Below are 12,047 nucleotides of genomic sequence, written 5' to 3' on the forward strand. Positions count from 1 at the left end.
GCAGCAGGAAGATGTAATCACGGATGTGGGTTCCAGTACTCTGTTGTACAGGAGAACAGCGCTAGCGGCAGAACTCTCTGCCATGAATGCAGAAGAACAGATTGTAACTTGGCTTATTTCACTAGGAGTCTTAAATTCCCCTAAGAGAATAGTAGATGATCCAGAGGGGTTCCTGAAAACTTCTCTGAAAGATGGAACTGTGCTTTGCAAACTCATTAATCGGCTTCTTCCAGGATCTGCAGAAAAGGTAATGCTTTCCGATGTATTTCCCTACCCTGAGACAGCCCTGCTCAGTAAAATTCTGCCCTGGGCATTCTGAGGTCTAGTTACTCTGGTAAATGAGAGGAGCAAGGAGCTTCAGAGAGGTGTTTTACATTTAAGTTTCTAATTGAGAGACAAGTATGATTGTAACTTTAGTTCTTCGATTTTGTTTCTACATCCAGAAAAACCCTGCAAGGTTGCAGTTACACATGTTCAGTCAGTGGCAGGAAATATTTGGCCTACCAGAGATCAGATAATCTTGATTTTGAATAGAAGGATATGCAGTGTATCAGTATTTGCATAAATATAATTAATTACAACTGTAAACATTCACTTTTTCAGAACTCTTTCTGCAAAATGCTTTGTTAGTCAGGAAATGCACTGGGGAAGCAGATTGGAACAGGAATAAGCAAATAACCCTTGCATCTGTGCCATTTGGTCTGTCCCAAGACCAGCAAATCCATTGGTACTGAAGCCATGTGAATGCCTCCTGTTACAGTTTGACAAGGCCTGTATTTACAGTCCAGAAGTGTGATAAGAATCTGAAGGAGAAAAAAAGGGAAGGAGTCCAATGAGAGATAGGAACTGGCAACACAGAAACTTTAAAAAAACCAAAAAACAACACAACAGGTTCTCCACTCTATAAAAAGGAGCCTTTCATTATGCAGAGATCAGTTTTGCTAGCTCCTTATCTTTTTCTTACATGTGGTAGTTCAGGGCAGCATGTTGTTAAAGGTTATCCAATTTCCCACTGTCACTTAGGGCACTGTCATATGCTGGCATTCAAAACAAGATGTCGACCGTTTCTAAGTGTGCATCACTTCCTCCAGTGGCTTTCTTCCTGCTTCAACAGCTTGCCTGCCACCCCCACCCACCGCCTGAAGAAGCTTCCCTAATTCAGTAAAAAAGGCACATGTCAATATTCATGCAGGCCTTCTCAGCACAGGCAATGCAATGATATCAGTGGATTTTCTTTCTTTAGTATTGCCTGGTGCCTAAAAACGAAGCTGATTGCATCAGTAATATTCAAGAGTTCTTAAAAGGCTGCGCACTTCTGAAAGTGGAGGTAAGTCAACTTGGATCCTTTCTTTTATTGTAACATGCCAGTTTGATCAGCCTTCTGAAAGGAAGCCAGATATCAGAGGGAGAAAGTTGGTATCAATTCCTCATATTTTGTATTAATAACATAAATCAGAATGTGAACGATTTAATATTCAGTCTGGGGAATTTGGAAACAGTATATTGACTGTAAGCTTAACAGGTTCTCATCTTTTGAGACAAAGCATGCAGCAGCAATAACAGGAGGTCTGTCTAAACAAACTTCAGCCTGGACCTGTTCATAATTTTTTTTCATTATTAGAAGGAATTGCAGGTTTTAGCCTTGCTTTAATGGGAAGGTGAAGTATTCTTAATACTGCACAATTTTTCATCCCCTGCAACTGTTGTGTAAGATTCTGCCAAACACATATTAAATTGTTCCTTACACCAAAAAAATTATCCTAATGAAGTCAAAAGATACCTTTTTTGTGGCTGTTCCTGATCCTTATGCTTAACCATAGCTAGTATTTGCAAGATCAGAGTCTAAATGAATCACTTCAGAGTTCAGTTATTTTTGCCATCAAATTTTTTACTATCTAAAGACTTTTGTGTCACACTTAATTTCCTACAGTTAGAAAAGAAACCTGTAACTGTCATTGCTATCTTCTTTGAAATATGCTCAAGATTGTGGAAAAAAATATTCTGAAGACAAAGTCTGCCAGAAGCAGGGACAGCATCCTTGGGCATTATACAGAATATTCATGCACCACAGTGAGAAAAGTGCAACCCACAATAGCTCTGTTGCTGCATTTTTTTCCTTTGAAGGTCTAGACAAGAAAAGGGCCATTCTTCTCTTCAGAGCTTTTTAGCTAAGCAGCATGAAAATGTGCTCATTCCAGAACTGTCTCCCTGGTCTTTTGTTGCTGTTTTGGTTTAGGGCAAATTTGGGAGGAAACCTCTGAATGGGGTTCCTCAGGAGGGCAAACTCAAATGGCCTTTCCCCCCCCAGCTGGTCTGGGAAAAGAACTTCGGAGAAAAGTGGAAAAAACTATTTATTTAACAAACAAACTGCCCACAAGCATATAGAATGAATAATATGAAACAATAAAACTTCTCACTGCTCTGAAGAGAGATGGCAAAACTGAGAGAAGTCTTTGCTGTGAGTTAACTCAGCTCTCTCAGTTTTTTATTAGTTTCAGGTTTTTTGGTGCTGGAAAATGCTGAGGTCCAGGCCCCAGTGGGCCGCAGGTGCAGCTTTTGGTGCTCCTCTGGGTTTTTTCAGTCCAGAGCAGATTTAAACAGTCTCAAGAAAAAGGAAAAAAAAAACAGTCTAGGAAGCTTTTTTGCCTTAGCTAGCTAGACTAACTTAAAGGAAAAAAAAATTTTGGCCACTGTCCGTGCGTTTGATGAACACATAGTCTAAGGACGAAGAAGTGCAGAGGAATGAATAGTTTTTCAAAATAAACTTCGTGGGTTTTTTTCTGCTCGCTTCCAGAACTAGTCTTAAATGTACAGAACACACAGAACAGCAATTGGAGATACAAGCATCATAGTCACCCTAGGACAGTTGCCCAGTGATGCTTTTTTTGGAGCCTGCTGCAGCAGCACAGTTTTAAGAGCACATATATAGAGATTTATAATCCCTGAAGGCCTATCACATCAGAAATCAGTTGTTGCCAGTCTTCTGGTACTGATCGTGTGATTTCCTCCATTTTTTTGAGAGTTTATTTTTCTATTTGCAAACTAATAATAATATGGTTGTGGTGGAAAGTATTTTTAAAAATAGAAATCTTAAACAGCTAAAAGGTAGAGCAGGGGAACAGTCCTCATCTGTTGTGCAGTGCCATCTCATACCTTTGAAAGCTCGTTCTGCAATCTTGCAGTCAAACTCCACAATTTTCAGCTACTCAAAACAGGCAACATGGTGTGTCCATCTCTAGGTGTTCCTCTGATCCTCCATGTGCCTTTTTTTCCTTGGTTTTAATAAGTTCAAGGTTTCTGACTTCTTTTTTCCTCTGATTTATAACCCACTTCATCTTTGAAATATTCTGAGCATTCAGTAACTTCCCTCATGCTCATGTGTGCCTCTCCCATTTGCTGTAAGAGGAGACCTCAAAAGCTGGATAAAATCTCAAAGCTCTCTAGCTCGAGTTTAAATTTTGCAGTGAAATGAAAAAAAAAAAATTAATATATTGTCATATTAGAATGCCAAGCAAAGAGATGAATTTTGCTTGTTCCTAGCTCCTCTCTGTAGCCTCATGCAGAAGGCAGCTCAAGGTAGGATAGCTGAGATGGTGGGCAAGACATGGCACAGGCAGAGTGCTTATGCTTCCTTCCGACTCTTCTCCTGTGTTGCCAGCTTTTCTGAGTCCTCTCAGGCAAAGCCTCTGCCATCTGTTCCTTCTAAAAGCTGCTCTGTATGGAACATCTTGACAAGGAGACTCTAAGCAGCATTCCTATGGGTGATCCTCCCTCCTGCCTGATCCCTAGTTTGCCTTGTAAAGGGCCAATGCCCTTTAGGAGGGGGTTTACTGCATTACATTTTCTCTGGAAGTGTGTCTGGAGCATCAGAACAGACAGAGAACCTTCTGCTTCCAAGATCTTTCAGCATTTAAATTGCAGTGATCAGGTATTAGGTAAAAGGAAGATGAGCACAGAATAGGGTTCTGTTTTGCCTCAGCAACATAGAAAAGGTAACATCAGGAAAGGTCTGGGCTTAATATATTTGAATTCTGTGACAGCCATTCTGCTGCTTACCCAAAACCATGGGTATGAAAATCAAACCCTGATGGTTCTCTCAAATTCTGCCCTTCTCCAAATGCCACAGTGAACCCTTTGTTGTCCTGGTAACTCAGGAAGTGGAAAAAAGACACAGTGATGCAAACAGCAACTTCTTTTGCTTTACAGGAGTAGTGAAACATTTGGACATAGAAGGTAGAAGGACACTGTGACCTTCCTGCTATGAGCTGGCTCCATTAAGTTGAAGCCATTCTACAGGCTGGAGGTGTGAGCTGGAAGAATCCACTTCATGGCAGAGTATAAATAACAAAACTCTTCCTTAGCTTCAGCCCAGGACTGAAGCCTGAAATCTTTTGTGGTTTCATGTATGTTACTTCTAAAAGAGATGGCAAGTAGGGGAACCGCCCCATCCTTCTAACCAGGCAAGTGTTGTAATGAGGTGAAACAATGAGACAGTGTCCAAAACTTTCCAACAGCTTTTCAGTGCTAGAATTTGATCCAAGTTATAAGAAATCTGTCAACCCAACTCTGCTGAGACAAAGGACTAGGCAAAACACATGGGCACTTCATTGGAGCTTAAATGTCCTTAGAGGATTCTTTCATGGTTTAGACTGAGGAATAGGGCAGAAATCCTGAATGTGCTTCATTTACACTGTGGCTTCAACATCTGAGCTGTGTATCTGACCCAAGAGCTGGCCCAGTGAGTGAGCACTGCTAAGGCAATGCCAGCTGGATGCAGATGGGTTGAGGTAGAAAGTGGACAACAAAGGGTTCTGTCTTGATGACCAGGTGTGGAGTCTAATGTAGAGACAGGAAAGAGATCATGATGAAAGAGAAAAATCATAGAAAGCTCCTGGCCTAGCTTGTTCCTGAGGACACAAATGGGAACTTTGCTTTTGCTCTTGACACCAGTGTGCATATAACAGCAGATGAATAGCTAAGCACTATTTGCTGCTGAAGAAGTGTTATAAATGGGCGGAGATAATATTTTTCTCCTTTAAATGCCTTTATTAATCAGCTCTTACAATGGTGGCTCGAGGGGTTTGGCAGCCCAGTGCACCCTTGAGGAGGAGGGTCCTGGTCAGCTCTGCAGCAGGAAGTTCAGCAGGGCTGGAGAACTCTTCCCTCATCGGGAGTCTCCCAAAAGTTCTGAATTCTGTTTGTTTGCCTCGGGGTCTTACTCCTGGTTTGGTACTTTTAAGTTACAGTGAGTTACAAAAACAGGACTAATCAGTTCCACTGATGCTCTGGGGTACACACAGCCTAGTATTGGTTCTTGTGGGTTTAAATTTTACTTAGGTTTATTTTTATAAGGGGTTTTTGGTGTTAAAAAGGGTCCCGAGATGCACCTGGGATTTCTAATCTGCATGTACGGGGTCGCCCTGGGGGCGCAGGGGCTGCAGAGGCTCTAACAACCTCATGGCAGTTTTGCAACAGTTATTGGCGAGCTGGTTGCACTTGGGGAGCAGGCGTCTTGGAGGTCTCGATGGTGGCGGGGCTGTGAGGTGGGGACGGAGCGCGGTGGGCCGCTCCCATCGGCTGTGCCACGCCGGAGCGGTGGCGGGAGCGGGTTCTTTTTGGAGCGGGGCGGGGCGGCTCGGCAGCCCCGTCGGTCTGCGGCAGCGGCTGGCTGCCCGGCGGCCGCTCGGGAGCGGTTTGGGAGCCGGGAGCCGCGGTGCCGGCAGCTGTTCCCCGGCGGGGGAGGCCGGCTTGGGCCGGGAAGCCCGAGGTAGACCCTCCCCCGCTAGCAGCCGTTCCGCAGCAGGCTCGGCAGTCGATACCGCATGGCTGCGGGCGTCCGCCTCTCCCTCCCGGCTTCTCGGCACTCACGGCGGGCGAACTCACTCCGGCTTCGGGGGGGGCTGCGGTTTTTAAAGAGCTCCCCCTTTTTGCTTACCAAGGTGGCTTCTTGTTGTTACATTACAAAATAAACATTCAAGATATTAATACACTTATTACATAACAATCAAGGGTTTCAATTCTCCAAATTTCATTTCTTTCAGAAGCACAAGACTTTCATTCAGCAGCAGCATTTTATTGTTAATACAACTATAAAACTTCTGGCAAGGTCTGAATTTTGTGAACTAAGAACAGTTATACGCAAGATAAATCAATAGCTGGATTAAACCTGGCTGTCTAGAATGATCATAGAGTATGCAGAGGGTCATTACCATCCATGGGCAGCACAGAGGTTATTTGTGCTATAGGAGGTGCCTGCAACCTCCAACAAACTACCTGGACTGAAGGCATAGGAGAGCAGGTGAGAAATCATTACCCTCTTAGCTCCCCATCCATGCACTCCCAAAACCTGCTCTGCTTTGGCTTCGCTCCAGTGACATTACCTCTCCTAGCTGGATAGCGTCAGAAGCGAGAGGTCCCGCCCAGCACCAACCAGCACAAGCACTGGAGAATAGGTCTGTTTGAATTTAGAGTGACCTAGTGTCCCAGGGACCCCTGGCTCCAGATGTGTGGGGTGTCCCTGCATGGGGTTGGGACCTACTGCTGGGCTTCACCCTGGGTACCAGTGCAGTGCTCCAGTCCTTGTCCACACTGCAGCCTGCTGGTGTGCTGAAGTATCTGGGGATTTTCCTGTTCCCTGCAGGAGAATGTTCCCCAAACAGATGGACACAGGCAGCATAGGACACATCTCACTGCCTCAACTGAACCGTGCCTCATCTATAGGCCCTTCTGTAGTGTTTCTCTTCACAGTGGTGCAAATCTACTGCAATTACTCTTCCAATAGCGTGGGTATTCCTTCCTTGTCCCATCATTTCCTGTCCTTTTAAATTTTTCTTCCTTTCCTGCCCTGCTCCTCTCCTAATTAATTCACTTTTTTCCTTCCCCTCCCTAATTTACTTTTTTCCTGTCACTTTTCCCTTTTCCATTTCTTCCCCACCTCCGGCCTTTCTCTTCTTCCCTTTCCCATCTCCTTGCTCTTTGCCGTCCGTTTCTCGCTCTCCCGAGGGCCTCCCGGTGCCTCCCGCCCGCGGCCGGCGGGGGGAGCTGCGGCCGTACGGCCGCGCCGCGTCCCGCAACGAGCGGCGGGGCGGAGCGGGGCGGCGGCACCGCCTGTCACTTCCCCTTCCCTTCCCCGCGCTGCGATCCGGCTCCGGGTCAAAGCCGCAGCGGCCGCTCCGCAGCACCGCCCGCGCTGCCGCCATGCTCCGGGGCTGCGCGCCCGCCCGCCCGCCGCCGTGAGTACTGACCACCTCCATCTCCCGGGGGTCCCCGCGGGTATCCCAGCCGCTCAGCGGGGGTGTCTCCGTGCAGCTCCCACGGCTGTCCCCGCTGAAGGGGGTGGCGGCACCCGAGCGGAGCACCCGGAGCTGGCGCGGTGGTTGTGCTCCGCGGGGGCAGCGGCGCTCCCGCCGCCCGCCCGGCTGGCTCTGTCTCGCCGATGCTGGCGGAGCTCCGGCCGCGCCGCCGCTCCCGCTGGAGGCAGAGGCAGGTCCAGTGGGAGCAGCCGGGTCAGCGAGCGCCCAAAGCTCCGCATCGCTGGGGGACGGGCAGCTTCAGCCCCCGTCCTCGGGTTAGGAGGGGTCGCGGCCGCGTCGGGCTTCGGACTTGGCACCCAGCTGGGGGTTTGCCGGGGGTTGTCCAACTGTGGACAGCTCAGACTCGAAACACAACTCGGCTTTCCCTAACTTTTCTGCACTTCCCGTCGCGGGACTGAGATTTTGGGTGCTAGCCCAAACTTGCTAGCCGCACCCGGCTTTGGGTCTCCTATTCCCGTCCTTCCCAAATAGCCGGGTGCTCTTCTGGTCGCAAAGCTCCTGCTCCTTCTCGTCCCCTCGCTGCCTGTGGTGGAGGCTGGCGATGCGGCAGTGCAGAGCTTCTCGTACCCGGTGCGATGCTTGACGAAACAGCCGGAGCGTTTTACCGAGGGGAGCCGCAGTCTGTGATTCGGCAAGTCAGAATAGCGTTTTAATGGAGATCCTCAGATGACAGGTGTAGATTTAAATGCGATTTTAGTTACATCCATCCTGATCTTCCATGTGTTAGAAGTGAAAAAGCCTTTTCTGCTTCTATTTGTCTTCTAGCTGCAGCTTGTCTTTTAGTTATGAATGGAATTATCGATGGGTTGTGCTGGAAAAACTAATTTTTAGCTCATAAATGAGAACTTTTCTGTATGAGGAATTTATTCTGGAACAAGCTGCAGAGTATATTTACATTACAGTAGCTGACCCAGAAGAGTTTTCCACATAGCCACTGTTCCACAGTAGCTGTTCCAGACAATTTTCCCATGAAAAAGTTATAAATGTTATTACTTGCTTTTGTGCTAGAATTTTTTGCATATTTTCCTTCCCACCATTTTCATCTGAACTTTGTCAGCCTGATGACTCTGAACTTACAGCATTATTCTCTGCATTGAAGGATTTGGGATGTATTTTAGTACTTTGCTCCTTAGAAAAAAAGGCGTTAATTCAAGGCAGAACTTTATTTTTCTGGAATTACTGAAGTGGAAAAAAAAGGGCATGGCTGAGAAAATGACACACCAGAGAGATACATGCAAACAACCCAGCCTGGCTGTTTACTTTCCTCTTGTGCAACTGTAACGTTCCGTGCTCCAGCAGCTGCCAACGGGGTCAGCGCACACCCGGGCTCTCTTGCTGTCTCCCTTTCCACAGAGATGGGAACGTTGCTGCTTAGGGCCAAAGGCTGTGCCTGGAGAGCACTGCCTGTAACTGCAGGGCAGGAAAACTGGTTCCATGCACCAGCTGGCAGAGGGGATGGGACTTGCATGGTCCAAAGGAATAAACCCAAGTGAGTGCAGGTGATAGATCAGCTCAGAAACAGCCCAAGGTAGGTGGGTATGTCCCTGGAATATGCAGAGCAGTCGATGTGATCAGAGCTGTGGAGCTACAGGTTTTAATATTTGTAATGACAGCAAACTGTCCCCATGCTAAGCATGGATTGAATTTCTTTAGGATAAAGCCTGTTTCAGTATTGAGTAGCCGAGTCAATCTGAAAACATATTCTCAACAAAGAGCAGCCTTTGTACTGTCCATGTTGGACTTTGTTGTGTCTGTTAAGAGGAGGAAATGCGGCAAGCATCCAGGGCTGTGAGAGAGGCCAGTCCCCTTCCTATTTGAAATATGCCAAGCGTACTCAAGGAGCTCTGTGTGGAAAGCAAGAAAGGGCTGTTTTAAAGGGCAGTACTACCCTAAAAGTAATTAAGACTTGTATCCTTATTTAGCAGGATACACTCTTTAGTGTGTTGGAAGTGTTTGTAATTAGATGGTATCTGCCAGGAGAGCTAAAAATCAGCTTTCCTGTTCATTGGATTTGTGTATCTTTGGTCTCCATCTGCAAGACAACATATTTGGGAATTAGCAGATTAGACATGGTGGTACCAACAAGAGGGACTTTTTGTATCTCTTATCTTTGCTTCATTAATGGTAGGATTTGTACAGCCTGTATGAAGTTGAGAGCATTTTTCAGGTGTTAGAGTGAGTTGAAGTGTTTTGGAAACTCAAACTGCCCCTCATTGTACTGGTGGTGATTTCTGAAGTGTACAAGGTTCAGGTTATCAGTCATGGAAAATAAGCCCTTGCTAACCATCTTCTTTCTGTTTTGCCATTGAGGATTAGCAACACCAAATTCTTTAGTGTGAATTTTTTGTATATAAGATAACTGTGTTTGTCTTCCTGTAAAAAACGTGTAAATATACTATATATTGCAATAGCAGAAAATTCCTTGTCTGTTAATTCTGCTGTGGAAAATATGTGTGTGTTTATACATAGATCTGTATGTACAGCCTCAATCTCTTCAGCTTTTGATAACAAAAATAGCAACAAAATCTTTCCTTCCCTCAAGGCCAGCAATAACCTTCTTGGTGATCTTCAGTCGTCTCTGCTCTGCAGACAGCAGATTCCTTCCCTGTTCCCAGCATTGCACTCCAAGTGCTTCTGGGTTTCCCTGCCCTTCCCATGCTGCCTGCCAGTGGTGCCCCTGGAATTGTCTGACTGTAAAGGAAATGGGACTTGTCAGCCCTGAATGAACACCCTTTCTCTGCAGACATAGGGGCTGCCTAATGCTCACTGTCACCCTCCAGCACCATGGGCGGCTCCAGCAGCCAGTGTGAGATGTTTTGGGCTCAATTGACTGAATTCATCTTTCACAGGTGTTTGATCCACATGATTTGTACACTGGAGATCAGTTCTCCAAGGTCCTGAGCACATTAACAGCTGTAAATAAAGCTACTGAAGGTAAGAAAAAAGGGGTTCTTCTGTTGTCCTTTCAAACTATTTCTCGTGTGTATGCAGGGCTGGTTTTAAATTTTTGTTAATTCCTATTTTATGGTGATTTCTGGAGGTTTTTCAAATTGTGCTGCCAGCACTGATGGCTGATGGTGGATGGTGGGATTGACATTTCAGGCTTCTACCAACTCTTGGTTAAAATGTGATGTTTCAGAGTTGCTGCATGAACTCTGCAGAGCTCAATTATCACTTTACACTGAGGGACCTCTGATCAGTTTTGAGCATTAGGTATTAAGGGACTTCAAAGTAGGTCAGCATATGAGATCATCAGTGTAAATTACCATGCACCTCCCAAAATGCAGATATCAGATTTTAAAGCTTATTTTAAAGCTGAAGAGAAAAACAGCTCCATCTGCTTAATACCTTTCCTGAATGTCAAAACAAATGTTGATGCTAGTTGCTCAGTCAATTGTATTGATGTTTTTCTCTCTCTCCTCTCCCTGGTTCCTTGGAGTAGGCTCCTGGATTGGGGAATCAAGCTGATGCCTTGTCCTGTATCCCTGGGAGCAGTAGGCTGCTGAAGGAAAACAAATCAGCTCATCCTGATTCCATCCCAGATATGTAGCTGTTCCCTACAGATTGCTTTAAAATGATATTCAGTAGCATAGTCTATGAAAGGGGTAGATCAACAGGGAGGACAATGGCACAGTGGTGCTCTGGGGAGGGGTGAGGGAACCAGGATCCCTTTTCTGAGGTGATGAGGAGCAGGTCTACCTGGTGCTGGGAAGAGTTCACAGCCTCTTGTCATACAGGTCTATTAGGACAGACTCCTGCACACCCACCAAAGTCCAGCACCAGGAGAAGAGTTCCATTTCCCTGTTGCAGGTTACATTTGAGATGGTTTAAAGGAGGAAATTTCAAAATGAAAACTCATTATTTTCCTCTTATGGGAAGGCTTTCCTTTTGGCTTACTGCATTTTGCCTATACATTATATAAACTAGTGTATAAATTATCATGCATATATTGTACATCAACATATATAATAAAATGTCTAATAATAATATATAATGTATAATAATAATAGTATATATTTGTAAACACACACTCCACCCCCATGATTTGTACACACATACGTGTGTGTGTCTGTGTGTATAATGCTGCTCTGAAGAAATTCGGGTTCTGAGGCTGCTGTTCTGCAGCCAGGACTCAGTTCTGCTGAGAGTTCACTCTGTAGAAGTTTGGTAATGGGAATTCAGCCTCAGCCAGCCTCAGCACCTCCTCCCAGCCTCTCATCACCCAATTACCAACAGCACCCACTGACCCTGTGTAGCAGCTCTTGCAGTTCAGTGTGATGGGACATATAAAATGTAGGTTAACTCGACTGGGAGCAACCACTGCAAATGCTGCTGTTATGTTGATATTTTCTTCACTATTCTGAAAGCAAAAGGAGAGAGAAACTCTCCTGCCTCTGTCCTTGCCTGTTGCTGGGCTGGAGGGGTGTGATGACAGGGTGGCAAGGCTGCAATGCCATCTGCATATCTGTCCCATAATTTACAGCCCCAACTATGGTTCCAGCCACCCATGTGCCAGCTCAGCCCAGGACAGGGCTTTGCTGGGGAATAGTTCCTGTCATATGTTACTGACAGGGCTACAGAGAAGCTGTGATCCTCTTGGTTTCATGGCAAACATCTGTTTGAACATATGCTTTCTGTGTTTAAATGTTAAAAAGCACATTCCCTGTGATATAATTAGCTGCTCAGGCAGAGACTACCCTTGGGAAAAGTACAGGGTAAAATAAATACGCCTCA

At 45.8% G+C, this 12,047-nt stretch overlaps 1 protein-coding gene across 4 annotated transcripts in view; it reads left to right on the top strand.

Moving 5' to 3' along the window:
* The window catches only part of LOC310922091 (rho guanine nucleotide exchange factor 6-like), a 39,894-nt gene continuing 27,847 nt past the window's right edge, over nt 1-12,047 (top strand). Inside the window, exons 1-3 of one of the 4 annotated variants that reach the window (XR_014592291.1) lie at nt 1-247; nt 1,244-1,327; nt 10,163-10,247. Coding sequence is in view for 2 of the 4 variants with exons in the window: in XM_083882412.1 (XP_083738538.1) it covers nt 83-247; nt 1,244-1,327; nt 10,163-10,247 (334 nt within the window). In the remaining 2 variants the exon portion in view is untranslated. Of the gene's footprint in view, nt 248-1,243; nt 1,328-6,965; nt 7,233-10,162; nt 10,248-12,047 lie in introns of those variants that run through there. The other 3 variants (XM_083882412.1, XM_083882413.1, XM_083882414.1) reach the window with 3 other exon arrangements.

Source organism: Zosterops lateralis (genome assembly GCF_965231275.1).
Source record: "Zosterops lateralis genome assembly, chromosome: W".
NCBI lineage: Eukaryota > Metazoa > Chordata > Aves > Passeriformes > Zosteropidae > Zosterops > Zosterops lateralis.